General features: G+C 42.9%; 2 protein-coding genes across 2 annotated transcripts in view; one reads left to right on the top strand and one right to left on the bottom strand.

The window, feature by feature from the left end:
* LOC127220426 (low-density lipoprotein receptor-related protein 2) overlaps positions 1–10,397 on the top strand; it is a 47,529-nt gene extending 37,132 nt beyond the window's left edge. Inside the window, exons 27-33 of the mRNA XM_051182274.1 lie at positions 1,192–1,741; positions 2,426–2,551; positions 4,213–4,323; positions 7,319–7,555; positions 7,907–8,384; positions 9,822–9,921; positions 10,320–10,397. Of these exons, the coding sequence (XP_051038231.1) occupies positions 1,192–1,741; positions 2,426–2,551; positions 4,213–4,323; positions 7,319–7,555; positions 7,907–8,384; positions 9,822–9,921; positions 10,320–10,349 (1,632 nt within the window). The 3' untranslated portion in view covers positions 10,350–10,397. The remainder of the gene's footprint in view (positions 1–1,191; positions 1,742–2,425; positions 2,552–4,212; positions 4,324–7,318; positions 7,556–7,906; positions 8,385–9,821; positions 9,922–10,319) is intronic.
* A 7,885-nt stretch (positions 10,398–18,282) lies between these two features.
* Positions 18,283–20,605, bottom strand: Cldn23 (claudin 23). The gene has a single exon (XM_051182275.1). The coding sequence runs from the start codon at positions 19,980–19,982 to the stop codon at positions 19,095–19,097; it is 888 nt and encodes a 295-aa protein (XP_051038232.1). The 5' UTR covers positions 19,983–20,605; the 3' UTR covers positions 18,283–19,094.
* Positions 20,606–26,016: the final 5,411 nt, after the last annotated feature.

The raw sequence follows: 26,016 nt of genomic DNA on the forward strand, positions 1-26,016 counted from the left end.
CAGTTACCACCTGAGGAGTTGTAAGAATTCAGATTAGCTCTGATCCAAGCAACTCTCTGTGTTCTACCCTGGGAAGGAAGCACATTTTTATCACTTTTGTCTTAGTTAGGGTTTCTATTGTCGTGAAGAGACACCATGACCACAGCAACTCTTATTAAGGAAAACACTTAAATGGGGCTTGTTTACAGTTTCAGAGGTTTAATCCATTATCATGGTGGAGAACATGACAGCATGTTGGCAGACATGGTGCTTTAGGAGTAGCTGAAAGTTCTATACCTTGCAGGCAACAGGAAGTTGACTAAGACACTGGGAGGTATCCTGAGCATAGGAAACCTCAAAGCCAACCCCCACAGTGACGTGTTTGCTCCAACAAGGCCACACCCACTCCAACAAAATCCACACTTCCTAATAATAGTGCCACTTCCTATGAGATTATGGCAGCAAATTACATTCAAGCTACCACAGTGTCTTAAATGAATAGAGACTAAAAATACAAACAATAAAGTCATCACTTAGAGGACCTGTCAACTTTGGGCATTGTAAAACAACAAAACAAATTTGGGGTTTGAAGATCAGCTCCCGTGTCAGTGGGATATTAATTAATAATATCATTTAAAATTTAAAGAGAAGGGCCTTTAACAGTGATTATATCTTCAAAAATATGTGATATACCGGCTATTTTTATGTCAACTTGACAAAAGCTAGAGTTATCTGAAAAGAAGGAACCTCAATTGAGAAAAATGCCTGTATAAGATCAAACTGTAGGGCATTTTCTCAATTGGTGATCAATGGGGGAGGGCCCTGCCCATTGTGGGTAGTGCCATCCCTGGGGTGGTGGTCTTGGGTTCTATAACAAAGCAGGCTGAACAGGCCAGACAGTAGCACTCATCCATGACCTCTGCATCAGCTTCTGCCCAGGATCCTGCACTGTTCTGAGTTCCTGTCTTGACTTCTTTTGATGATGAACCATGTTATAAAAGCATAAATCAAATAAACTCCTTTATCCCCAACTTGCTTTCAGGAATTCTCATTGTTAGAGTCTCCAAGAAAGGCATAAATAAACTGGTTTCTGCTTTCAGGAGATAAAATGTCTGAAAATATTATTTTAAGACTCCTAGTACCAATGTGACATTAAGATAAGAAAAATTGAGTAGACTCAACCAGTGCCATCCACCTAATTTCTCCCCATAGATCTATCTGAAAAATCTTAAGACTACACCACAACAAACAACTGTACCGGAACACAGAACACTTCCCTTTACCAGTGTCAACCATCTGGCATCAGTGGATTATCATGTCCAGGAAAAGGCCCTTTATCTGTCAGAGCTCAATACCAGTGACATCAGGCTACTAAGGCTGAAAGAACCAGGGATACTGTCATGGCGGAGAATCATATCTGGGAAGGGGACAGTGGTTGACTTTGCTCTGGACTGGCTGAGTGGAAACATATATTGGATTGACAGTGAGAATCCCCACATCAATGTTGCTTCCTCCAAAGGCCAGTACCCCATTGTCTTGCTCAGTGAAAACCTTTACCACCCAACCTCTGTTGTCCTCCACCCACCTATGGCAGTCATGTGTTTGGCAGACCTGGGATCACAGGATGATGGGAGACATGGCTCCAGCATTGAATGTGCCTCTATGGACGGCAGCAGGAGAAGGGCACTATGGCTGAAATCCCAGGTACCTGTGGGCCTGGCCTTTTCGGATTCAGGATCCCGAGTGTACTGGGCTGATACTGGTAAGTAATTAATATGTGTACCCTAAATATGAGCCTGACAGACCCTGCCCTGGGCAATGAAGTTCTGGTCAATGATCTTCAGCTATAACCTCAATGAACTTTCCGGTCTTTATTTACATCTGCCAGCACAGTAGAAACAGGAGAGTCTTTCCCTAAGTAGCTGAATATCGCCCATAGGGTCATGCATTTGTCCTTTTGTAAAAGATAAGGCTGGGAAATTAAAAACATGAATAATAATGGGGCGATGGTTCAGTGGGAAAAGCATCCACCATGCAGGCATGAAGACCTGTGATAAGATCCCAAGAACCCATATAAAGCTGGGCACCATAGCACATGTTGGTAATCCCAGTTGTCCTATGGTAATACTGAAGGTGCGAGCTTCTGGGCCATCTAGCCCGGTATGTGCAGTAGCAAACAGCAAGGACGCTCTGTCTCAAACAAGAAGCTTAACTTTGTGAGCTGACCTTAAAACATATGGTGTGACACAAGTAGTCTGCACTCACCATACACTGTATAGATGCAAATCTCTAAGAATCACTGTTACAGAGAGGTGAATGAGGAAGAATTGATTCAGAGCCTGAATGGCAAACAGTGTCATCCTGAAGCTGGGACTAGACATAACAAGTTCCAGGATATAGAACAACTGTTGGGACTAAATGAAATTAATGAAGCATCTCTTCCTAGGGCAGGGGCTTATACAAAGTATTCAACTAGATGGTTCAAGATACAGAGTGGACCACCAAGGAGTTACGGGTCTTCACCTCTTTGCATGTGGTCAAGACATGATGCTGTGGACAACAGTTGATGATGGTAGGTCTTCTTGTATAGATTGAACTGTGGCCTGAATTTACTCCTGGAATCCAAGGAGTATCTGCTCCTACTTAGCGCCTGTCCCTAGCAGTGTCTTTCTTTTAGAAGAACGACTGACTTCCCTAGCCTAGAGAAGGATGTGTAACAGTGCATCTATGTCTTGGAGGACATTTCCCTTATTTGGTTAGTCTTTACATAAGTGGTTCCCAACATTCCTAATGCTGCAACCCTTTAATACAGATCCTCATGTTGTGATCACCCCCAGCCATAAAAATAGTCCATTGCTTCTTCATAACTATAATTTTGCTACTGTTAGGAATCATGATGTAAACATCTGGTATAATATGTGACCCCAGAGGGCTTGCAACCCATGGGTTGGGAACTACTACTCTATATGACTAAGCACAGATCCCAAAATTTCTGTATTTTCTTTAATGCTTTTTACTTCTATGTTACCAATCTGTCAGTGTGGCAAAACACATCCGACAACTGACTCATGATGATAAAGGACTTGGATTCACAGTTCCATGGGTTTCAGTGCACTTGGATCATTGCTGAGGAAGTATTCATAACAGGTCATGTGGTAGAGGAAGCAAACCCCCATGGATGCAAAGCAAAGAGAAAGAACAAAGAAGGCCAGGAACCTAAAATTTCAATCTAGGGCATTCCTTTAATAAACTAGCTTCCTTCCTCTTAGTCCAAGCTGGAGACCAAGCCTTCAATACATGGACAAACATGTTTAATATGTTTGTTCTTATTCAAACCACTACAGTCTTTCCCAAAACCCCATTCCGTGTCCCATTGGTCCCCTCATTCCCTCCCTTACTCCTTCTTCTGCTCTCATGACACACAGATTTATTTCAGATGTGAATATGGCCATTTCTAGCATATTAAGGGGATGTCAAAAATCACAGTGTTCTATTACCTTACAGTGTCTAGGCTATATTCCCATGAATAAACTTCTGATGAGTATCTAGATTTGATCAAACAAAAGGTTTAAAATTAACCTGTCTCCTTAAATGTCCAAATGTCAATCAGCCATAGCAGAGGGGGTTCTTAGATCCTACTCCAGAGGATCTGAGGTGTGTGATGAGCTGCTTTCCATCCACTTTAGGATCCCTCATAGCTCCTTCTGCAAGTGAGCCATTTCCAGAGATGTGTTCTAATGAATTTTGAGACCAATCCCCCCTAATCACTTGGACTAAATTCATGTGTCACTTATTCTTTCTAGTTCAACATTTATTAATGCTCTAGTTATAATTTATTGACATGTAACTGAGTTTATTTTTGTGTGTTGTTTTTTGAGACAGTGTCTCACTCTGTAGCCCAGGTTGGTCCCAAATTCAGTCTTCCTGCCTCCTGAGTGCAGGGATTATAAGTGTTTGTCACCACACGTGCCTAACTTGTGACTTTACTATGGAGGACATGCCTAACATGTGACTTTGTTTTGACTGGAAATTTGTTATCCTTGAAAGTCCCCTCAGAATTTCTTTCTCACAATAAAACTCAGAAAACTATGCCCCTATTCTGGAAAATTCTTTTTGCTTCTTAACTCACACAGATGAGTTAAAGTGTTTCTATTGAACCCATTTCTTTGCCTAGGAATGGTTCTGCCATGAATTTTATTTCTGTTAACAATTACTCACTGGCTTTTGTTTCAGCCCAGACCACCAAAGTTTGGTACAACAAAGCCCAAGTCTCAGAAAGCCAGTGGTTCCAAGTAGACCAGAAGATTGTAGACTTAAAAGTTTATAGTACGCTTAGTCAACAAGGTAAGTAAACCTCCAGTGACTGACAATATTGCAGTCCACTGAACTCCCACGGAGGGGACACTCCACCCTACCATCTCCTTGGAATGCCTTTGTTTTCACCATTATATTAAAATAGTTCTCCCTAAAATTCTTACTAGTTTGTACAAGGCTCTTGTGTATATGTAGTTCTCTATAGTCTGGGTCAGGTACAACATTGACCCCATTGCCTTATAATTGTGTACCAAATGTTGGCTGAGAATTGGTACCTCTGGTGTGCTGGTTTCCAATGGCTATTACTATAAACATGTGGGAAACAGCTGACTTCTAAGAATGTGGCTTTATTCTAGTTCATGGTTTACAGGTCCCAGTCTTTAATGGCTGTCTCTTTGCTTTGGGATCTATGGCACAACAACACTTCATAGCAGGAATGTGTGGATGGCAGAAAAAAAGTCTGTTCTCCTCATGTCTTAGAAGCAAAAGTGGAAGAGATGAGGATCCTATAATGCTCTTTAGAGGTGTGCCTCCAGTGTCTGAATACCACCCACTAAGCCGTATTTCTTCTGTTTCCAGCACCTTTCAATAGTGTTATGCTGAGGTCAGACCCTTTAGGAGGCACTTAAGATCTACATTATAAAACCTGAGTTCTGCTTTCACTTTCATTTTTTAAAATTTTATTTTAATTATTTCTTTTTTTCCTTCATGTACCTTTCAGACTCTGGCTTCCAGCAGTTTTTGTTTGATCTTTTTTTTTTTTTTTTTTTTTTTTTTTTTTGTCTTGTTGCTTTATATATTCGCTGTGCTTGGGATCTAACGCAGACCTTGTGAACACATGGCTGGAATGTTACCAATGAGGAAATCTCCTCTACTCATATTTTTTAATTGAAAATAGAGTTTTTCATACTGTATATTCTCATCACTGTTTATCCTCCTCCAATTCCTCCTAGATTCTCCCTGCTTCCCCACCCACCCAAATCCACACTTTTTCTCTCTCATATTAGAATACAAAATGGCTCTAAAAAAAATAGCAGTGATAATGAAATAAGGTAAAATAAAAACAAACAAATCATAATAGGCCAGGAAAGAAAAGAGCCAAACAAAAAGCACATAAAACACATACAGTCACTAGACACACAACATTCACACACACAGAAAATCCATAAAATCAGAAACCAAAAAAGTATCACTTAGTTCTTATAGATTAAGCACTATTAACATACAACATTCATATACACAGAAAACCCATGAAATCAGAAACCAGAATATATCACTTAGTTCTTATAGACTATACACTATTAACATACAACATTCACAAACCCAGAAATCCAATTAAATCAGAAACTAAAATGTATCACTTTGTTCTTGTGGACTAAACATTACTAGTATCATTATAAATGAAACACCACTTAACAGTTGAGAAACAACTTGTGGTTGGTGCAGGTGGGTGGTTATAGCTTGGTGGGGGCTGAGATAGGATGATTTTAAACTCAAGACCTGTCTGGTTTACAGAGTGAGTTCAAGGCTTTGTGTGGAACTTAGTGAGAGCCTGTCTTTAAAGAAAGTTGGAGGGTCAGCCTGGCTCTTGCCTACAACCTATGAGACTTTGGGTCAAATCTGTAGCAACACACACACACACACACACACACACACACACACACACACACACACACTGAAGCAGAGCTAGCCTTCATTCCACTTACCATCAATTGTATCTACCTTTGATGTTGACTGAGCTGCAAAGCATGGACTTGGCAACAGTCAGACGTGATGGACACATTGGCCTTAAGAGAACGCAGCCCCACTGTTTTTTTTTTTTTTTTTTTTTTTTTTTTTTTTTTTTGTGAAAGTCAAACCTCCATGGAAGCATGCTAGTCATGTGGAGGGTGCTAGTCTTGGTTTGATGAGTAGATAGGTTTTTTTTTTTTTTTTTTTTTATCTTTTTTTATTTAATTTATTATTTTACATGTCGATCCCAGTTCCCTCTTCCACCCTCCTTCCCTCCCTCACTTTTACCCTCTCTGCCCTCTCACATGCACCCTAACCACCCTCCCCTCCCATCCCCCCATTCCAATTCCATATGTATGGGAATGCCATCCAGTTGGGGTCATGTAGATCTGACAGGTCATGTGAAGTAGGGACTAGGGCTTCTCTTCTGTCTCTAGGTTAAGGCAGTTATCCCTCCATGGGGGATGTGTTCGCAAGGTCCTTTTGTGCACCAGGGATACATCCTAGCTCCACTGTCTGAGGTCCCTTAGACTGCTCAGTCCTTCTGGCTGAGACCCATATTCAGGGGGCCTGAGTCAGTCCCATGCTGGCTTCCCAGCTATCAGTCTGGGGGCCCGTTAGCTCCTCCTTGTTCAGTCAGCTGTCTCTATTTGCAGATGGAGAGGACAAGACCAGGCTGCAGAAACACATAGAGAGTAGATAATGTTTAGACTTCCTCCAAGTCACTCAAACTTTCTGTTGCTTAGTTCTTAGAGCTGGCAGGAGGGAGCTTTACATCCCTGTATAAGTCTATCTGCATCGCATACAGCTCTGTGCCACCATGCCTGGGACATCCCACACACCAAGGCCTCATTAGAAGTTTAAGACTGAGTCTTAAGGAATGATACTAAATGACAAATGACTCCCTTAGTCAGACTATAAAAGGGACAATAAACCTCTCAGCTTCCATGCTTTCAGCTAACAATAGTTTTATTTCCAAGACCTTTCAGGATCTTCCATTGGATAGGTTTGACTGAAGTGTGCCCACAATGTAGTCTTGAATGATTAAGAGGCCTCCTCAACTTTTCTTAAGGTGATCCCTTGTTAAATGTTTAAGGCCACATTGATCAATGAAGAATTATCAATTACTTCGAGTCTGGTTAACTAAAAGGAATCAAATGGAAATGCAATCTAATTAGCTGGAAATGTCTGTATCTTCTGAGGATAATGTATATGTAAGAAGCTTGTAGAAAACTCTCCTGGAACTTAATCTCACTTAATATAATTTTGGTTTGGGAATGGGGGCCATGTATAGGTAACAACAGCTGCTCAAAAGACAATGGAGGATGCAGTCATATCTGTTTACCAAATCCTGAGGGCAAGACTTGCAGGTGTCCCAGTGGTTACTGCTTGGTTGATGGCCACACATGTGTTGAAACTGTCCAGTGCTCTCCATCATCACGATGCTGTACTGATGGTCAGAAGTGCATTTCCATGGAGCAAGTTTGCAATGGTCATGTTGACTGTCTGGATGGATCTGATGAAGTGGACTGTGAGTACCTCCTTCCCAGCACCCACCATGCATCAGTGTTCATGACTTTTGGAAATATCCAATTCAATGCTACCCCTTAAATATTTGTCCAGTATATCGCTGCTGTGTTAGCACTGACAAGAAGTTGTCAGTGTGGACAACTGGATATAAATCATTATAGATTCCCCTGGAAAGCTAATATGCATTCTGATTGTTAGGAAAGGAAGCATGAGAGTCAATTGTAAGAAGCTGGGAGGTTTTACATTGTTTGAAAGGCTTCTCAATTCCATCAATTTGAATAGAATGACTGAGTAACCATCAGCTAGAGGAAGGAGGCTGGGCAAACAATTCCATCTGTCTTGGTCTTTATAGGTATGAATATGGGTAAAATCCATTCAGAATCAATACATAAGAAGCCAGAAGCTAGGAAAAGGTTGACACCAGAAGCTTCCAAACTTCTCCAGACTACTGAGTCTACCACAGGTGTATATGTAGGACAAGAAGGAACAAGACATCCTGTCAGAAAAACACTAGCCACTCATATGCCTGCACCAGAGAGCAAGGTCCCTGAAATGAAGGGAAGAGAGGAAACGGTTCAGTCAAAGGATTTACAGGAGGCCAATCATGTGCCCTGTAGCCGAGACTTTTGCAATGGGAGAGGGATCTGCACCATGGAGGGAAAGCTGAGACGATGCCGCTGCGTGGTGGAATACAGTGGAGAGTTCTGCCAAGAAGCAGCCCATGGTCCTGCCACTGCCTATGCAGCCCTGAGTGTAGTCATGGCTATAACAGCGTTTCTGACAATTCTGGGGCTATTTCTACATTTCAGAAGAAAACGTAAATTCAAAAGGTGAGTGATTATTAGTGCCTTCATGGGAGAATCACATTTCAAAGGCAGCTTATAAAATACGATGAGTGGGGTTGAAGACTTAAGTCTACTCAGGAACTCCTTTTCTGAGGAAGGGTTGAGATGATGAGGCACCTGTTAAGTGGCCTGGAGAAAGAGTGAATGGATTGATATTCTTGAGAGAGACCTGAGCTGTGTGACACAGTGTGGGGTCTGAGACATTTGCAAAGGTAAAATCTGATTTAACAGCCATTGGTGATGAAACTACAGGAATGCAAGTGAGGAGATTAAGTAATGGATGAGCACCAGCGACTGAAGGAGTGTATGTCAGGAGGTGAGGAATCTACTAGAACATCAGGCTGGGGATCACAAACTGATGAATGCATGCTCTCAAGGAGCCTGGAAGTCTGAGATCTAAGTGTTAGCAGAATGCTTCATTCTGTTGTTGGTCTCCTTGGCTGGTAGATGGTGGAGTGTCTCTCCTCCCCCTTCAACAATGTCTTCCCCACTCTGTGTGCATCTTCACCCCTCTTCTCAGAGAGACACAGTCGTGTGGGATTCCTTCTATTGGTCTCCTTTAACTTCAGTGCCTCTTGAAAGAGCCTACCATCACCATCTACATTTCTTTCACGGGCTTGTCGAATTGGCAGGGCACACATCTGGAGGTGAAATTTAGGAATAATGAAAAGAATTTACACTAAGTTTTATCCAAAGCCATTAAAGAAACACACAATAACCAAATCGTACTTCTGGCATTTTAAGATAGAGGAGGAAGGTGTGTTTGGAGAAAGTGATTGAACATATTGAGAAGGAACATTAAGCAGTCTCCAGACAAAGAATCATAAAGGGGCCTAATGCTTTAGAAGCTGCCTCGCTGTTACGTCTTCAATTCACAGATGGAAGAAAAGGCAGGAGAATAAAACTGTCCAATCAAAGGCTGGTTAATACATAACTGGTTCACTCTTGGTCCTTCTGCTATGCTTTCCTACTTGACTTGTGTCCCACTGCCCCTTACCTGTCCTTGAAGTTATTACTCATTGACCCGTCACTGGCCTTCCTTCAGGGGAGAAGCAATCCTATATTTGCCTGGTAACAAATAATAATTGACTCAATCTACCCACTCTAGATCATTTGTTTAAGAGATGATTAAAATGAAACACAGTTTCTATGTAATTAACCATAACATTGCATAAATGATCATATATACTTTTTAGATAAATTTATTTTTTATTGTGTGTGCGTGTATGTGCGGTGCCTTCAGAGGCCAGAAGAGACCATTGAATCCCTGGAACTGGAGTTCCAGACAGCTTTGAGCCTCTGTGTGAGTACTGGAAAGTGAATTCAGTCTTCTGCACGAGCAGGAAATGCTCTTAAGCACTGAGCCATTTCTTTTCCCTTGGTTTCTACACAAACTATTCTTTTGATACTGTTTCTTTGTAGAACATCATCAAGAAATTTGGACTATGATAAAGAAAATAACCAAGAAGAAGAAAATCTAATGAATGGTGAGACTTTTGTCAATGAAGTCTATGATGAGCAGGTATGCCAGGGAGTCTGGGAAAACTCTTTAAGGGAAGGGGATGGTGAGAGGTGAGACATGCTTGTCACATGTGATTGTGAGAAGTGCAAGCTGGGTGAATGTGGCTATTATGTTATTTATGCTAAACTTCTGCTTACTGAATCTTTGGTCTTTAGCTCTGGTTTGAAGAATTACAATGAAACATGCATGAAATAATAACCTAGACATTTCAGTTGAGTGCGCACAGGGGGTTAATCATATTGGGGGTAGGGAAGGCTGCTATTGGATTAGTGTTACCCCCAAAACTTAGATACTCCTTCCCAGTGATCTCTGTTAACATCTGTAGGTTCCACCAATGTTATTTTCTTGTTTTATGCAAATGCAGCATGTGTTCTCTAATTCCAACTCTTTTCCCACAGGAATCCTTAACCTCATTACAAACTGAATGACCTCATTAAAAAAGGAGCTGACACCTTCCAATAAATATTGTCTATTCAGTTCATTGTATGCTGTCTTAACTACTTGAACAGTTTGTGGTTCAAGTTTCTGGTTACTTCAAATGATTTCCTCTTAAATTAGAGATGGTTATTTGGTTTTGCTAGTGGATTTCTAAAAACTGTAGATGCTTAGGTATGGTGAGAATTCAGTTTGATTTCTGTGTAGCTTAGGCTATGACTCATCTACAAGTGCTCTTTACAACTAGTCACCCGACCCAGTGCCAGTTGGAAGTCCTAGATGTAAATCTTGGCTCTAACACTGACTTTGAGGTAGTTAGTCCTCTAAACCAGTTTTCTAGTTTACCAAAGTGAGTCATCTTTCCTGCTTCTCAGAAACCAAGTTCCCGTAGAGTTGCAAATGATCAAGTATTGGTTTCCTAGCTTCACCACTCAGATAAATTTCACTTCTAGGTTGACACTCATTAATACAAACTGTTCCTTTATGATAACTTCAGTCAATTCTGAAATGAATGGAACAGGTAAACATACTTTGCAGATATAGAATCTCAGACACATGCTGTGTCTAATGCTATTTAAATAACATCAGTAGATAACATCAGTGGATATTGTGGTCATCAACACAGGACATAGGCTTCACTGGGATTAATCCTAACTAGCACATGCCTGCCGAGGACCACACAAGTGTTTCCCTGCCAATATATGTGCTGGTCTTGCTCGGTTATTACTGCTCCATAGGGAATCAAAGGCACTGAGTCTGTGTTGTACACAGGGTCACAGGGGTATTGTGGCCTAAAATTTAGTAGGAGCAACTTTGGGCAAATCACTTTGTCCTGAATAATGACTATGTATGGCTTAGCATGGTACCCGAATTCAGTAACATGAGTCTAAACTGTAACAAACCCAATATCATTTAGAAGAAGTTCTTTGTTTGGATCTTTTCTAGAATTTTGCATTTTGTCTCGCAGAATGAGTTTGTGTAGGCCCCTAAGCCTAATGAGAAGCCCTAGGCTTGTTACTGTGGGAAATGCATAAAATGTCCCATGGTTTTCGATGATGTATGAAATCTTGAAAGTAAAGATCAACCTGACCAGAAGAAAAAGTTTCAGGGTAACTTCCCTTCCTGATTAGGCTGTGCTGGGTCTTTCTGTCTGGAAGATAGGACAGGCATCATTAAGTTGTGCAAGAATTCAGCTGCACATGAGAAAGCTCATCTCCACCTTCCAGTACCCTATGTCCATTTGCCCACAATAGGAATTTCTTTTTCTACCACTTAAAAGCTAATATCACTGACCTTGCCAAGTCTCTGTCTTTACTTGTCCATGCATGTGTGAAAATGACATGAAAAAAAAATCAGGCTCCAAAGCAGGTAAGGATGATGTACATCTGCATGACTATCATTTTGGGTAGACTGGAGTCACTGCCTTGTTCCCCTTGGGGTCTTAACCTTCTTGCAGACCCTCAGGACTTGTGTTCTGGCTAAATTAATCAGCGTCTGCAGTCTCAAAGCTTGAATGTCACTGTCAGATACTCCTTAGTCCCAGATTCCAATGCAGAGTCCAGAAATTCCTGCCACTTCCTTTGCTTTCAGGGGAATACGGTTGCTGAATTGTCAGCTTCCGGTGTGTTGTGTATCACCTCTCTTCCTCTCATCAAGTGTCTGATCTAGCTATGGCTTCCTGTGGGTGTATGTCTAATTATACTCCATCTGAATCTATTTTAACATATCTCTTAATGCTTTTGATGATTTATAAAATATACTGAATGTCCATTTCATCAGAAGGACATGATTTTAGAATTGAGTCTCCAGATTGTGCCATGATGAAACACCATGACTAAAACAATTTGAGAAGGAAACCATTTATTTGACATATCCTGAATCACAGCCCATTTAGGTAAGCCAAGGCAAGAACTCAAATGGGCTGAAACTTGGAAGCAAGAGGTGATATGAGGGGTGGTTCTTATTGGCTTGTTTTCATGGCTTGCTCAACCTGCTTTTTTTTAGAATTCAGGACCACCAGTGCAGGACAGGCTCCACCCACAATGGACTGGGCCCTCCCACATAAATCACTAACTTAAAAAAAAAATGTCTTGTAAACTGTGTCCTTTGCTTTACAGAAGCTTCTCAGTTTGAGGAGGTCCCATTTATTGATTGTCAATCTCAGTGTCTGTGCTACTGGAGTTATGTTCAGGAAGCGGTCTCCTATACCAATTTGTTATGGATACCTCCCACTTTCTCTTCTAAGAGGTTCAACGTGGCTGGATTGATGTTCAGGTCTTTGATACATTTGGACTTGAGTTTTGTGTATGGCAATAGTCATGGGTCTATGTAGTGAGATAGGTCTATCTGCAGTCTTCTATACACCATCATCCAATTGTACCAGCACCATTTGTTGAAGATGCTTTCCTCCCCCCATTGTATACTTTTTAGCTGTTTTGTCAAAAATTAGGTGTTCGTAGGTGTGTGGTTTAATATCAGGATTTTCTATTGGATTCCATTGGTCTACTTGTCTATTTTTGTGCCAATACCAGGCTGTTTTCAGGACTATAGCTCTGTAGTAGAGCTTAAAGTCAGGGATGGTGATGACTCCTGAAGTTCTTTTACTATACAGAGTTGTTTTGGCTATCCAGGGTCTTTTGTTTTTCCATATAAAGTTGATTATTATCCTTTCAAGGTCAGTAAAGAATTGTGATTTTAATGAGGATTGCATTGAATCTGTAGATTGTTTTGGCAAGATTGCCATTTTTACTATGTTTATCCTACCTATCCAAGAGCATGGGAGATCTTTCCATTTTCTGGTATCTTCTTTAATTTCCTTCTTTAAAGACACAAAGTTTTTATTATATAGGTCTTTCACTTGTTTGGTAAGTGTTACCCCAAGATACTTTATGTTGTTTATGGCTATTGTAAAGGGTGATGTTTCTCTGAAAGGGCTGATCTCCAAAATATACAAAGAACTCAAGAAACTAGTCAACAAAACACCAAATAACCCTATTAAAAATGGGGTACAGAACTGAAGAGAGAATTCTCAATAGAGGAAATCAAAAAGGCTGAAAGACACTTAAGAAAGTGCTCAACATCTTTAGCTATCAGGGAAATGCAAATCAAAACATCTTTGAGATAATCATCTTACTCCTGCTAGAATGGCTAAAATTAGAAACACCAATGACAGCTTAATTGGAGAGGATGTGGAGAAAGGGGAATACTCCTCCACTGCTGGTGGGAATGGAAACTTGTACAGCCATTTTGGAGATCAATATGGTGGTTCCTAAGGAAAATGGGAATCAGTCTACCACAGGACCCAGCAATCCCCCTCTTAGGCATATACCCAAATGATCCACATCCATGCAACAAAGACATGTGCTCAATTATGTTCATAGCAGCATCATTTGTAATAGCAAGAATCTGGAAGCAACCTAGATACCCCTCAACTGAAGAATGGATAAAGAAAATGTGGCACATCTACACAATGGAATACTACTGTGTGGAAAAAAAACAATGGAATCTTGAAATTCACAGTCAAGTGGATGGCACTTGAAGAAACCTCCTGAATGAGGTAACCCAGGCACAAAAAGAGGAACATGGTATGTACTCGCTCATATATGGATTTTAGACCTAGAGCAAAGGATCACCAGCCTATAATTCACACCGCCAGAGGAACTAGGATACATGGTAGATTCTAATAAGGATACATGGAGATTCATATAAGGTCCCTCACAGAAGGGGGAAGGGACAAATTCTCCAGAGCATATGAGGAGTAGGGGGAGACAGTGAGTGGAGAGGGAACTAGGAGAAAGAGAAGAGGAGGAGAAGAAAGCACGTGGGACTAGGAAGATTGAGTCAGGGGAGGAATAGAAGATGGAAAAGAAAGAGAGAGGGAGAAAGAGAGAGAGAGAGAGAACATAAAAGAGGGAGCCATTATAGGATTGAAGAGAAAAACTGAACCTATAGCAATGTCCAGATACCTACAAAACTGACTCCAACTAACAATTTGAGCAACAGTGTAAAGGCTACCATAGATGCCCTTCCCTGATAATGAGATCAACAATTAACTTATCCACCCTCATCTAGTACCTGTTGGAAACAGAAGCAAACACCCACAACTAAACACTGAGCTGAACTGGAATCCAGATGGGGAGAGGGAGGACAAGATCACACTGCAGAAACACGTAGAGACAGCTGACCTGAACAAGGAGGAGCTAACAGGCCCCCAGACTGATAGCTGGGAAGCCAGCATAGGACTGACTCAGACCCCATGAACATGGGTCTCAGCTAGAAGGCCTGAACAGTCTGAGGGACCTCAGACAGTGCACAAAAGGACCTTTCGGGCACATCCCCCATGGAGGGATACTCCCTTAACATAGAGACAGTAGAAAAGTCCTAGTTCTTACTTCAAATGACTTGACAGATTTAGATGACCCTTCCTGGCTGGCTTCACCTTACATGTGGAGTTGGGGGGGATGGAAGGGAAGGGTAGTCAGGGTGCATGTGAGGGGGGAGAGAGAGAAAGAGGGAAGGAGGAAGGAGAAGAGGGAGGGAGAGGGAACTGGAATTGATATGTAATAAATAAATAAATAAATAAATAAATAAAGTTTTTTTTTAAATGTCCTATCAAAAACTAGCCAGTACAATAACGTAATTTGGCCAAACTAAATTCATTCGCTCCCTTTACTAATGGTGGTGTCCTAAACTCTTAAAACATGGAAATTAAGGTAACAGGCTAGAGAGTCTGCTTGTTATAACATGAGTAGATAGAGCAATAAACCTATGAGGGAAGTCAAATCTCTGGGTTTTCTTCTGGAAAAATAAGGGTCTTTAGAAACGCTGATTGGCCTATGCATTAGGCTCAAAGACATACCACACACTTGACTCCTAGTGTCTGCTAGCCATTAAAATGTTCCTAGGCTGGCTTCAAAATCACTATATAATGTTGTATGTCCTTGAACATCTAATCCTCTGGCCTCTACTTTCCAAATTCTGAGATTTCAGGCATGCACTGAGCCTCCAGTGAGTTACTTGCCTGATGGTTTATGGGGTAATTTGTACATTGGCAGAATAAAATGTTCTTCAGGAGCTCTTTATGTTAAATTGCTTTTTATTCTAAAAGCACTCTACAGCACTGATTGTATTTGTTTCAGGCTGTGTGTCCTACTAGTGGTACCATTGTTTGCCCAATAAAGAGCAAATGTCAAGATGTACCTTGTCATAATTGCCAGCTTCTGGCCCTTACCGTGAGGCTATAGAAGGGAGGAAAGTTAAACACAAAGGAAAGGAAACACGTTAAGGGGAGTGGGTTCTACCGTTCCCTCCGCCTGGAGTGCTCCCCATCTCTCTTCTTTCCCTTTTCTGCCCAAGCATGACCCTTTTCCTTCTCGATGATTCTAAAATATCATGCCCCTGTCCACTGCCTCCATCATGTGACCCTGACTCACTGCTCTTCATCCTATTACATGCTATCTCCCACTTGACTATGTCAGAGCCAAACTGTGTTGTTTTCCAGTGTTCACAAGTGTGCTTGCAAAATGTCAGGTGTTTAAAATACTTGCCGGGTGGATGAGCTATGCAATAAAGAAGAGGTGGTTTCTGAATCAGCCTGCCAGCCCTTCCCACAGCCTCCCAGCAGAGAGACAGCTTCTGGAGAGACAGAGAGAGAGGGAGAGAGAGAGGGAGAGAGAGAGAGAGGGAGAGGGAGAGGGAGAGAGAGAGAGAGAGAGAGAGAGAGAGAGAGCCCACACTTCATCCTCCTTGTGAGGCTAGCATCCCATCCCAAGAAAAGCCTGACCACACAACAGACAGAGCCAATATGTGTTAGGTAATCTCCTCCAGGCTTTCTTGGGCTCTGTGGGCCTCTAGGCAAACTTGAACACCGTTAAATGGTGACACATACTTTATGTGTTGACCCAGAGGACATATCATAGGTGTCTGGTGCAAGGTGGCTGTACCGTCCTACATCAGTGAGCTAACTTCAGTGCAGCATCTGATTGGTCAGCATCAACTCACTTGGTCAAGAAGCATGTGCACTCGCAGCAGGCCTCCAGAGATAGGCTCCTCCAACATTTTGTTTAAAGCCCATATTCAGTGTGTGCTTCTGTGGCAGAGAATGACCACTGGGGCAAGAAAAGATCCCAGTTACCTGGAAGAATTGCTTTCCATGCTGTCCTGAACATTTTTATGACCAAAAAAGAAAGTGTCTTTAAAAGGGTAGTTAGGAGCCATTTCTGCTGATTTGGGGGGGGTAGTCTTAGCTTTCAGTGATCAAATATTAATCATTGCAGAAAAGGTGCTTTGCCTATAGGTCAGGGAGAATAACAGGAGAAGGAGGAAAGGAAAAAGGCAGAGGAAACCAAGTTTGTTCAATATTAGTACACACCAGTAGTACCTGGAGTCAAGATGCAGGCAAAATTCAGTACTGTCAAGAATCAGGGCTTCTAGGTTGTTAGCTGCCTCTGGACTTTGAAGCTTGTAGCTGCTGGAGTGGAAGCTAGATATATCTGGGCTACATTTTCTATTCTAGCTCTGCACCCACAGTGTGCTGGCTAGTTGTATGGCAACTTGACATAAGGTGGAATTATCTGAAAGGAGGGAACTTCAATTGAGAAAGTGCTTCCATAAGATCTGTCTGTAGAGCACTGCTTTAATTAGTGATTGATGGGAGAGGGCCCAGCCCATACTGGCTGGTGCTATCTCTGGGCTAGTGGTCCTGGGTTCTATAAGAAAGTAGACTGAACAAGCCATGAGGAGCAAGCCAGTAAGCAGCACCCCTTTGTGGCCTCTGCATCAGCTCCTGACTCAGCCCCTGCCTCCAGGTTCTTGCCCTGTTTGAGTTCCTGCGCTGACCTCCTTCCATTATGGACTATGATATGGAAGCATAAGACAAGTAAATCTTTTCCTTCCCAAGTTGCTTTTGGTCATGGTATTTCACCATAGCAACAGAAACCCTAGCTAACAAGCATAGTGAGCTTCCACCTTCTGAAGCATCTATGTAGCAGGTGCTCAGAGGTCTGTTGATGAGTGGCCTCCTGCCTCCAGCTGCAATTAAATGAGGCTATGTCCCAGCTGGCACTTTGCCACTTGGAGTGCCTCCAGGACCATGTACAAAGCAGCGGTGGTTCTCAGTGCCCCTATTGCTGGGACCCTTTAATACAATTCTTCATGCTGTGGTGACCCCTGAGTATGAAATTATTTCATGGCTACTTCATTAACTGTTAACTTGATACTGTTATGAATTGTAAGTATCTGATATTTAAGGCTATCTGATATGAGATTCCCCCAGGTTGAGGGTCCCTGCACTGGGATCTTTTGGATCTACTTATGAACAGTTTCCAGGTTCTGCAGCATGGGAATCTGCATTTGGAAAGGACTATAAAGTGACATGCCCACATGTTAACCTTGGGGGCCTCAAGAACAAAACGTAGTTTCCCTACTAAGTGGCAGGGGTAGTGAATTCCTACCTTCTTGGTGCTCTGCAAGCTTCACATTCTTCAATTGTTGCTTTCCACCATCAGAGCTGCCTGAATGCTTGTTTCCCACTTCTGTACTTTAAATAACAGATTCAGTTCAGTTCAATTGAAGGTACTTTTTTTTTTTTTTTTTTTTTTTTTTTTTTACTCCATTGTTTAGCAAGCCAGAGTTGCAGCTGGGCAAGCCAAAGCTGTACCTGGGCAAGAGGAGGAGTGGACTTCTCCCCTCATCCTGAAACTGGTGTTTCTAGTTTTTATCAACAATAGACTTGGCTTGTGCTGAAAACAACCTGAGCCTAAAAACAAAGCAATCTGGGATTTCAGTGGGGCCCCATGGCTCCTCTTAGTAATCTTAGGTGGATACCGGGGAAGATGCCAGTGCTTGATTGCAAGCAAGGCGCCTAAGCTGGCAGGAAACTGCTAGTACCAAATTCTGAAACCCCCAACAGTGACACTGGAGACAAGCTTTTGTAGGGATACTGAAACTGAGATTTAAATTTTTATTTATAAATAAGATACATACATATGGACTTGAGCCAAACTCAACTTAAGAGTTCTTTTTTTTGTGTGTGAAATATACCTCTGTTCAGGGTGAGGTATCTAGTGAAGGAAAAGAATAGTGTAGTGTTAACTTTTTTATTCTTCTGGCTTCTGGAAGACAATCTCTTAAATAAGCTCAAGCTCCTATATAGGAATAAGTGATTAGAAAAGATAAATACTGCGTATGCACGAAGACATATAAATATGAGTTGAACAAGTTACTTCACTTCATAAAAGCCTTTGAAACTGCTGGCTGTATAGAACATCCTTCAAACATAGCCATCCAGACTTACATTTTTGGCTGTTTGGGTTCTTTGGAAACTGAAGCAGGGAGGGAAAACAAAAACAAACAAAACAAAAAACCAACCATCTCAATAGTGACATTTACGAAGACTCATGGGTATCTTAGAAATACTGTACTTTCAGCGTGTTGCACCTTTTTAAAGCCCCTAGGCTGGCTGCGATTTTGTTGTTGTTGCTACTGTGATTTACAGTATGCAAAACACCACTCACTCTTGTCACTGCATAAGAAAACAGCTCCCTCTCCAGAAAAGTGAAACTCCTTAAAAGTAAATGAACCCAGCCTAGTATCTGGGAAGGAGTTTGGTCCCCGGAAAGGGAGGTTTGCCCTCCAAACAGCAAGGTGTCCAAGGTTCTGGTCGCAGATGTCATGGAAACGCACAGTTCAAGTCCCCTTCAGACCCCAGGCGGAGCTCAGGTAGAAGGTGGGTGAGCTGTCTACAGGTCTGAGTCACAGGGCAGCGAACTGTGGCAGGGCCGAGTGCTGCGAGAGGAGGAACCGCCTTGGGAGGTGGCTGTCTTCTTCTCTTCTCCCTCAAGCATATCCATTGGGTTGGTGTAGGCCTTGGGTGGCGGCCGTGGCATCGGGAATCCGACCTTGAGCTTGCTGGTGGCCCGGTGCTCGGCGGGAGGAGGCCGATGCTGGCCCTCGCTGTAGTACTTGATGGCCGGTGTGAGCGCGGGTTCCGGCCAGTCCACGTAGACCGTGCTGATGCTGCTGCGGCGCGGACCTGCGGGGGGCGCCTTGCGACAGCGGCGGCAGTGCTCTTCGCACCAGGGCGCAAAGCTGAGTGCCAGGCAGAAGCCGCCCAGCAGCAGCAAGCAACTGCCTAGGTAGCCCAGCACCAGGCTATAGCTGACTTCCACGGTAACCGGGCTGTCCGGGGCGGGTAGGACGCTGCGGTCCCCCAAGAAGTGGTTGTACCAGGAGACTGGGATGAGGCTGAAGAGGCCCGCGACGAAAAGCACGATGCCCGAGAGGCCAGCTAGCCCGAAGTGGGGCTCATCTTGCCAGCAGCGCACGCCGAGCGACGCCAGCAGCAGCCCCAGGGCGGTGATGGCCAGTGACGTAATCATGAGTCCCCGGGCCGCCTGCACAGGCTCGGTTTGGAAGTAGTTCCACTCGTCGGGCTGGCCGCACTCGCGCTCGCGGCTGCTCTGTTCGCGACATATGTCCCACAGACCCTGGTACAGCACCACGTCCAGTGGCTGGTCTCGAAAGCCCTTCACCAGCCGCCAGCCCGGGGCCAACGTACTGATGAGATTGAGCAGCAGCCCGCAGGGCGTGAACACCATGCCCAGAATCATCACCACCGGGGTCCTCATCCCTTGTAGTTTCGCGGGTCCCCAGCACCCGTGCTTGCTCTGCAGCGCACCCCAGACCCAGGGTCTCCAAATCTGCGAGGCTGCCTAGCTGGATAGCGGAGATGCTCTTGCGCTCTCTCGACGTTCTTCGTCTCCCGCGCGGGACTATCTCCACTGAGCTTCTTGCACCAGGTCCCCTCCTCTCTCTCCTCCCGACTGCTCCGCCCTCTCGCCCAACCGCTGTCCCTAATCGAAACTCGCTTTGAGTCGGGTCAGACCGAAACCGCGCACCCAGGTTCGGCCCCCGCGGCCAAACCCTACCCTATGGGAGGGGCAGGAGCGGCAGGGACACCTGGTAAGAGGCGACCTCGGACTCTGAGGACCCGTACACCCCACCCCGGCCAGGTCTTTAGGCCCCGCCTGCCCAAATGGCTTAAGGATCGAGCAAAGGTCGCCCCGCCCTGGCTCCGTGGCACCGCCCATGCTCTTGTGGGTGGGAAGGGGCAAGCTGCTGGTGTAGTCACACCTGTTGCCTGACTGTGCACCTTCTTTGCTTCTGCCTGTGGATCCTGCCTACTTAAGTCTTCCTCCACTCCCTGGTGGTGACCCGTGTCCCTTAAAAGTTTTGCACTGCCACTCGCAGCCACTCACGGCATGGTGGTCCTCTCAGGGCGCAAAGGACCAGGGTGCACTACAGCTTCTAGGCTCAGGGTGTACCCAAACAGTTGCACTATGGAAACCTTGCTGGATTTGTTTAAAAAGACTCCAAGATCCGCATGAAGTTCAACGCATAAGAAAGGGAAAGTATTTCTGTACTGAAGAGCTGTAAAAGCTGTAAAAGGGTTTTAGTTTCAGTCTTGAAAAAAAAACAAAAAACAACTCAAGTGGATAAGAGGGTGACTGGATGATTGTTTGGCTCAGGACTTTGCAGGCCTATAATGTATTGCAGAAAACACATGGTATCATTTACTATGAAATGAAGTTTTCAGATAAACACCATGGGGTGGAATATGATTGGTTGTTGCTCAAAGAATACTCAGTAGAATTTTCTTCATGAAAAATAAAACCTGTAAAGAAATATTCTCCTTTGATTGATACAAGCATTGGCAAAGGTAGGAACTAGCTAGTGATTCCTGATGTCACAGTGTACAGTGTTTAATAAACCAATTTGACAGAACACAATGTTTACAATCCACATGTTTAGGTTTCTTTTTTAAAGGTTTGTGTAATTCGTATATAATTGGACATATTAATGGGTTTCATTATGAGATCTAATACATGTACATAATGTGTTTTGCTCATTGAATAACACCTATGTTGGCACTGGTTTTCAATTTCATCTTATCTTTCCTGTTTGCTATATATAGGTTATTTGCAATCCCTTTTGATTTTCACAGGGAAGTGTTTCCCTCCTTAATTACCATCAAGTATTTGGTACATATTTACTTTATATTTGGGCAAGAGTTATGCTTCTACTTTTAAAATGTCCTTTCATAATATTTTTCTGTATTCTCTATATTCCTTATAATGGAAATATATTTTTAAATATTCTGTTATAATTAAAACTACTTAGTAAAATCAGTCAATTTAGTAATGTAGTAATTTTGAACATTCTACAGTGGACAATCCAAATTAAGAGAGGCAATACTTTCAGGTTTTTTAAATACATATTTTAGTTAAAAATTAAAAAGATTATATTTTTAAACAACGTGTATATATTTATGTCATTGTGTGGTGTGTGTATATGAGCACACAAGGGGGTAGACGATAGCACTGGATCTCCAGAGCTGTAGCTTAAGGTGGGTGTGAGCCACCTTAAGCAATCAAATCCTATGCAAGAGGATAAGCTCTTAGTCACTTAACCATCCTCACATTTAAAAAAATTAAATTGTGGCTAAGTGTGCTGCCCTAGTTTGCTTTCTGTTGATGTGATAAAACACCAAGCAAACCCAATTTGGGAAGGAAAGAGTATATATGGCTTGCACTTCCACACACATCACATTCCATTAGGGCAGGAAGTGAGAGGAACTGAGACCTGGAGGCAGGAACTGAAGCAGAGGCCATGAAATACCGGCTTGATCCTTGGTCTTGAACAGTTTGCTTTCTTATATGACCCAGGACCACTTTCCCAGGGGTGACACCATCCACAGTGGGCTGGGTCCTCCCACATCAGTCATTAACCACGAAATGACCCTACAGACTTGCCCACAGGCCAATCTGATGAATGCAGTTCTTTAAATGAGGCTCCCTCTTCTAGGATGACTCTAGTCTGTCAAGTTGATGGAAAGCAACCAGCATATGGACCTGCTATAAAATGTACTGGCTTACTCATTTTTAACTGCAGACACGAAATACACTCCCATTGTGCAACTATCGCCACTACCCTACTCTAGAACTTCTGGACATTTTCAAATTGAAACTGCTAAACAGTGACAAATGCATTCAGTCATCCCTGCAGCCTTCACCAAACACTATTCTATTTTACCTCCACAGATTTAACTAGATACCTCATCTAAATGGAAGTCAGCTCTACTCGTGGCTAACTTATTTCCCTAAGCAGAATGTCATCAAGGTTTATGTGTGTTGCAACTGTATAAACTGAACACATGACCACTCCATGGTATGGTTAAGGAGATGTTTTTTAATTGTAGATATGAGAGAGAGAGGGAACAGCCAGAGGCATCTGGAAGAGTCCAGAGCAGGCAGAGAAAGTGGGAGACTGAACATGGCCAGCAGAAGCTCATAGCATGGGGTGGGTGGGGGAAACAGAAAGAGGTGAGGGGAGTGGAAGACAAAGAAAGAGCAGGAAAAGGAAAGAGAGCATAGCTGAAATAGGATTATAAAGAGAGCGAGTAACTTCAGGGAGGGAAATAATGAGCTGGAGATGCTTAGGGTAAGGGAAGAGTCAGAAGAGCTAGGATGATACTATAATGAACTCTGAAATTTGCAACCAAATGGAGAATTCTGGGAGGAAGAAGGGCAGAGTCAGTGGATTCACCAGGAGAGATACAGGGAGCAAGATATATGCTGGAAGACAGGTAAAGCCATGAGCCACATAGCAATACATAGATTAATAGAAATGAATTAAGTTAAGTTGTAAGAGCTAGTTAGTAATAAGCCTGAGCTATCAGGCCTCCAGTCATGGAGCTTTTACAGCAGGCACCTTTGACTGCTGGGCCATTTTGCTGGATCTTTACATTTGGTTTAAACAGATCTTTAGAAAATCCTGTTTCTTCATTTTTAAAAGTACTTTTGAATTAAAGTAACTTTGAAAATTTTTGCAAAGAACAAATGTGGGTATTTCAGTGTTTTCCATCAGGGATTTTACAGATATTTTTTTGGAAAGGATGGAGAAAGAAATTAATTCTTTAAGATTAATGTAGTGGTGCATCCCTGTAATCCTAGGGTTTAGGATGCTGAGAGGGTTGAGTTGTGAATTTGAAGCCATCCTTCACTGTGTGAATGCATCATACATATCTCATTATGAATACATAATGAGACCCTGTAAAAATATAAATGTCAAAGCCAGCTGACCTGTTGAACAGTATCTGAATAGAGGAGTGGGGATTAAGAAAGAGACAAGACAGGAGAAAGAATCAGGAGGGCTCTCAGTGAATACTGTAGCAGCCCTTAATTTATTTCTCATAGCAAAAGGGGAGGGGCAAAGAGTTCCTTAACATGGTTTAAGGAACAAGCATAATCACCACCTTAAGTCTCAAAACATCTAATGACCATACCTTTGGCCAAATATCCTATTTTTTTTTTTTTTTTTTTTTTTTAGCCTTGAAAAACAAGAACAAGCTTGAACTCTCTGACCTTAAGTTGAGATGGAATGGAGTCACTGTGGTTTCCCACATATACAAAGGAATATTTAATGTTTTTATTGGATATCTGCAGTTTACTTCTAGACTCACTATCATGGGCAGTGTGGCATGAAGGAGCTTGATCCCATCTGTTCTGCAATGGGACTTGTCCATCTGAGCAGATTACTGTTAGGTCTCAGGAAGTTTGAATGCCCATAAATGGCAGGCTTGGCTTACTCAAGCTGGAACAAATACCTTGGCAAAGACATCCTCTAAGACCAAGTATTAGAAGCTCCCAACTTTGTCCTCCCTGTATGGACAACATTTGTGTGTGTCAACTTGACACCAGGTAGAGTCATCAGAGGAAAGACCCTCAGCTGAGGAAATGCCTCCATGAGATCCAGCTGTAAGCATTTTATCAATTACTGATCAATGGGAGAAGGCCCTGCACATGGTGGGTGGTGCCATCCCTGGGCTGTCTTGATCCTGGGTTCTGTAAGAAGATGGGCTGACCAAGCAATGGGAAGCAAGCTGGTAAGTAGCAACCCCACACATACACACACACACACACACACACACACACACACACACACCATGGCCTCTGTATCAGTTCCTGCCTCTGGGATCCTGTCCTGTTTTAGTTCCTGTCCGGACTTCTTTCAATATGAATAGCAATATGGAAGTGTAAGCCAAATAAACCCTTTCCTCCACAACTTGCTTTATGTCCATGATGTTTTGGCACAGCAATAGAAACTCTAAGACACTCCCCAACCCCCACTCTTGAGACAAAGGATCCTCTGGAATAGAAGGGCGGAGCCATTAGCAGGACCAGATCCCTAGCTCAGTGGTAGAGTGCTGGCCTAGCATGCCCAAAGCCCTGAGTTTGATCAGCATTACTATAAATAAATAAATAAATAAATAAATAAATAAATAAATAAATAAATTGAAATGGTGAAGCAGCAGATGCTTGCCTGAAAAGGAGCAAGCCCTGGGATGAGTTCTCACAATTGTAACTATCCAGCCTGGGTTGCTGTTAGTTAGCTTTTGACTCAGCTATGACAAAATACCTGAGGAGGAAATACTTGTTTGTCTCATAGTTTCAAAGGTTTCAGTGCATGATAACTTCCTGTTTCCCCAGCTCTGGTAAGGCAGTGTATAATGGTGAAAGGGAAAGATGCTCATACTGTGGTAAGGAGGGGCACTGGGAACAAAAATCTATCCTGCAAAGACACACCTCCAGTGATTTACCTCTGCCTGCCAAAAGCCCCCATCTGTGTGCTCATTCAGCTATGAACTAAGCAATGGGCTAAGCCACTGAAAAAGTCAGAATGCCCCCGAACCAGAACCATTTCCCTCCCAGTAGCCCCAACTCTGAGCAACTCTGCCTCAGACCCAAACCTTCAACACAGGAGCCTCTGGGTACCACCCAGGTCCACACCAACAGTAATGAGTCTTTAGGGACAAGATTAAGAACATTTCCCCATAAAAGAATGAAAACCCCTGGAAGGAAGGCACACACTGCTTCACTGAAACCAGAATGGTGAATAGAGAAGTGTCAAAGGAAGCTTTGACAAGAGGGTGTCCACAAAGAGAAGGAGCTGTCACTCATTTTGGGTTTATATGGGGCGGAACCTTAATGGCGATGCCAGGCTTCCAGAACACATATTCAAGAATGTAGAATGCTCATCGGTTCTTTTTACTCAATAGCGTTTGGTTGCTGTCATCTTTCTTCTCATTTCACCTTTCAGCCCTTGTTATTAAATGCAGCACACATCAGAATCAACCCGCTATTGGGGGTGGTAAAAGGCGTACCATAAAGTATATGTAAATGGGCTATAAATGGCTGCTTTACTTTCTTCTTCATTGCTGTGATAAAACACTATGATTAAAAGCAATTTAATGGAGGAAAGGGCTTATTTCATCTTCCACTTCCAGGTCACAGTCAGTCATTAGAGAACCTGAAGACAGGACTGCATGCTGTTCTGCATCTTTGCATGAGAAACTGGCTCACAGCAGAGTACAGAAGAAACCATGGAGGATGCTGCTTGCTGGTTCACTCATGGGTTTGTGCTTAGCTAGCTTTCTCATACAGCCCAGAGATGGAGCTGCCCACAGTGAACTGGGCTCTCCCACATCAATGAGCAAACAAGAAGATCTCCCCCACCAATGCCCACTGACCAATCGGATTTAAACATCAGATCTAAGTTTCCATGGATGACTCTACGACGTTCCAGGTTGACAATTAAAATTAT

The sequence above is a fragment of the Phodopus roborovskii genome, unplaced genomic scaffold (assembly GCF_943737965.1).
Source record: "Phodopus roborovskii unplaced genomic scaffold, PHOROB, whole genome shotgun sequence".
NCBI lineage: Eukaryota > Metazoa > Chordata > Mammalia > Rodentia > Cricetidae > Phodopus > Phodopus roborovskii.

Excerpts from the sequence above, each read along its gene's own strand:
- Cldn23 (XM_051182275.1), bottom strand. The coding sequence starts at position 19,982 with ATGAGGACCCCGGTGGTGATGATTCTGGGCATGGTGTTCACGCCCTGC.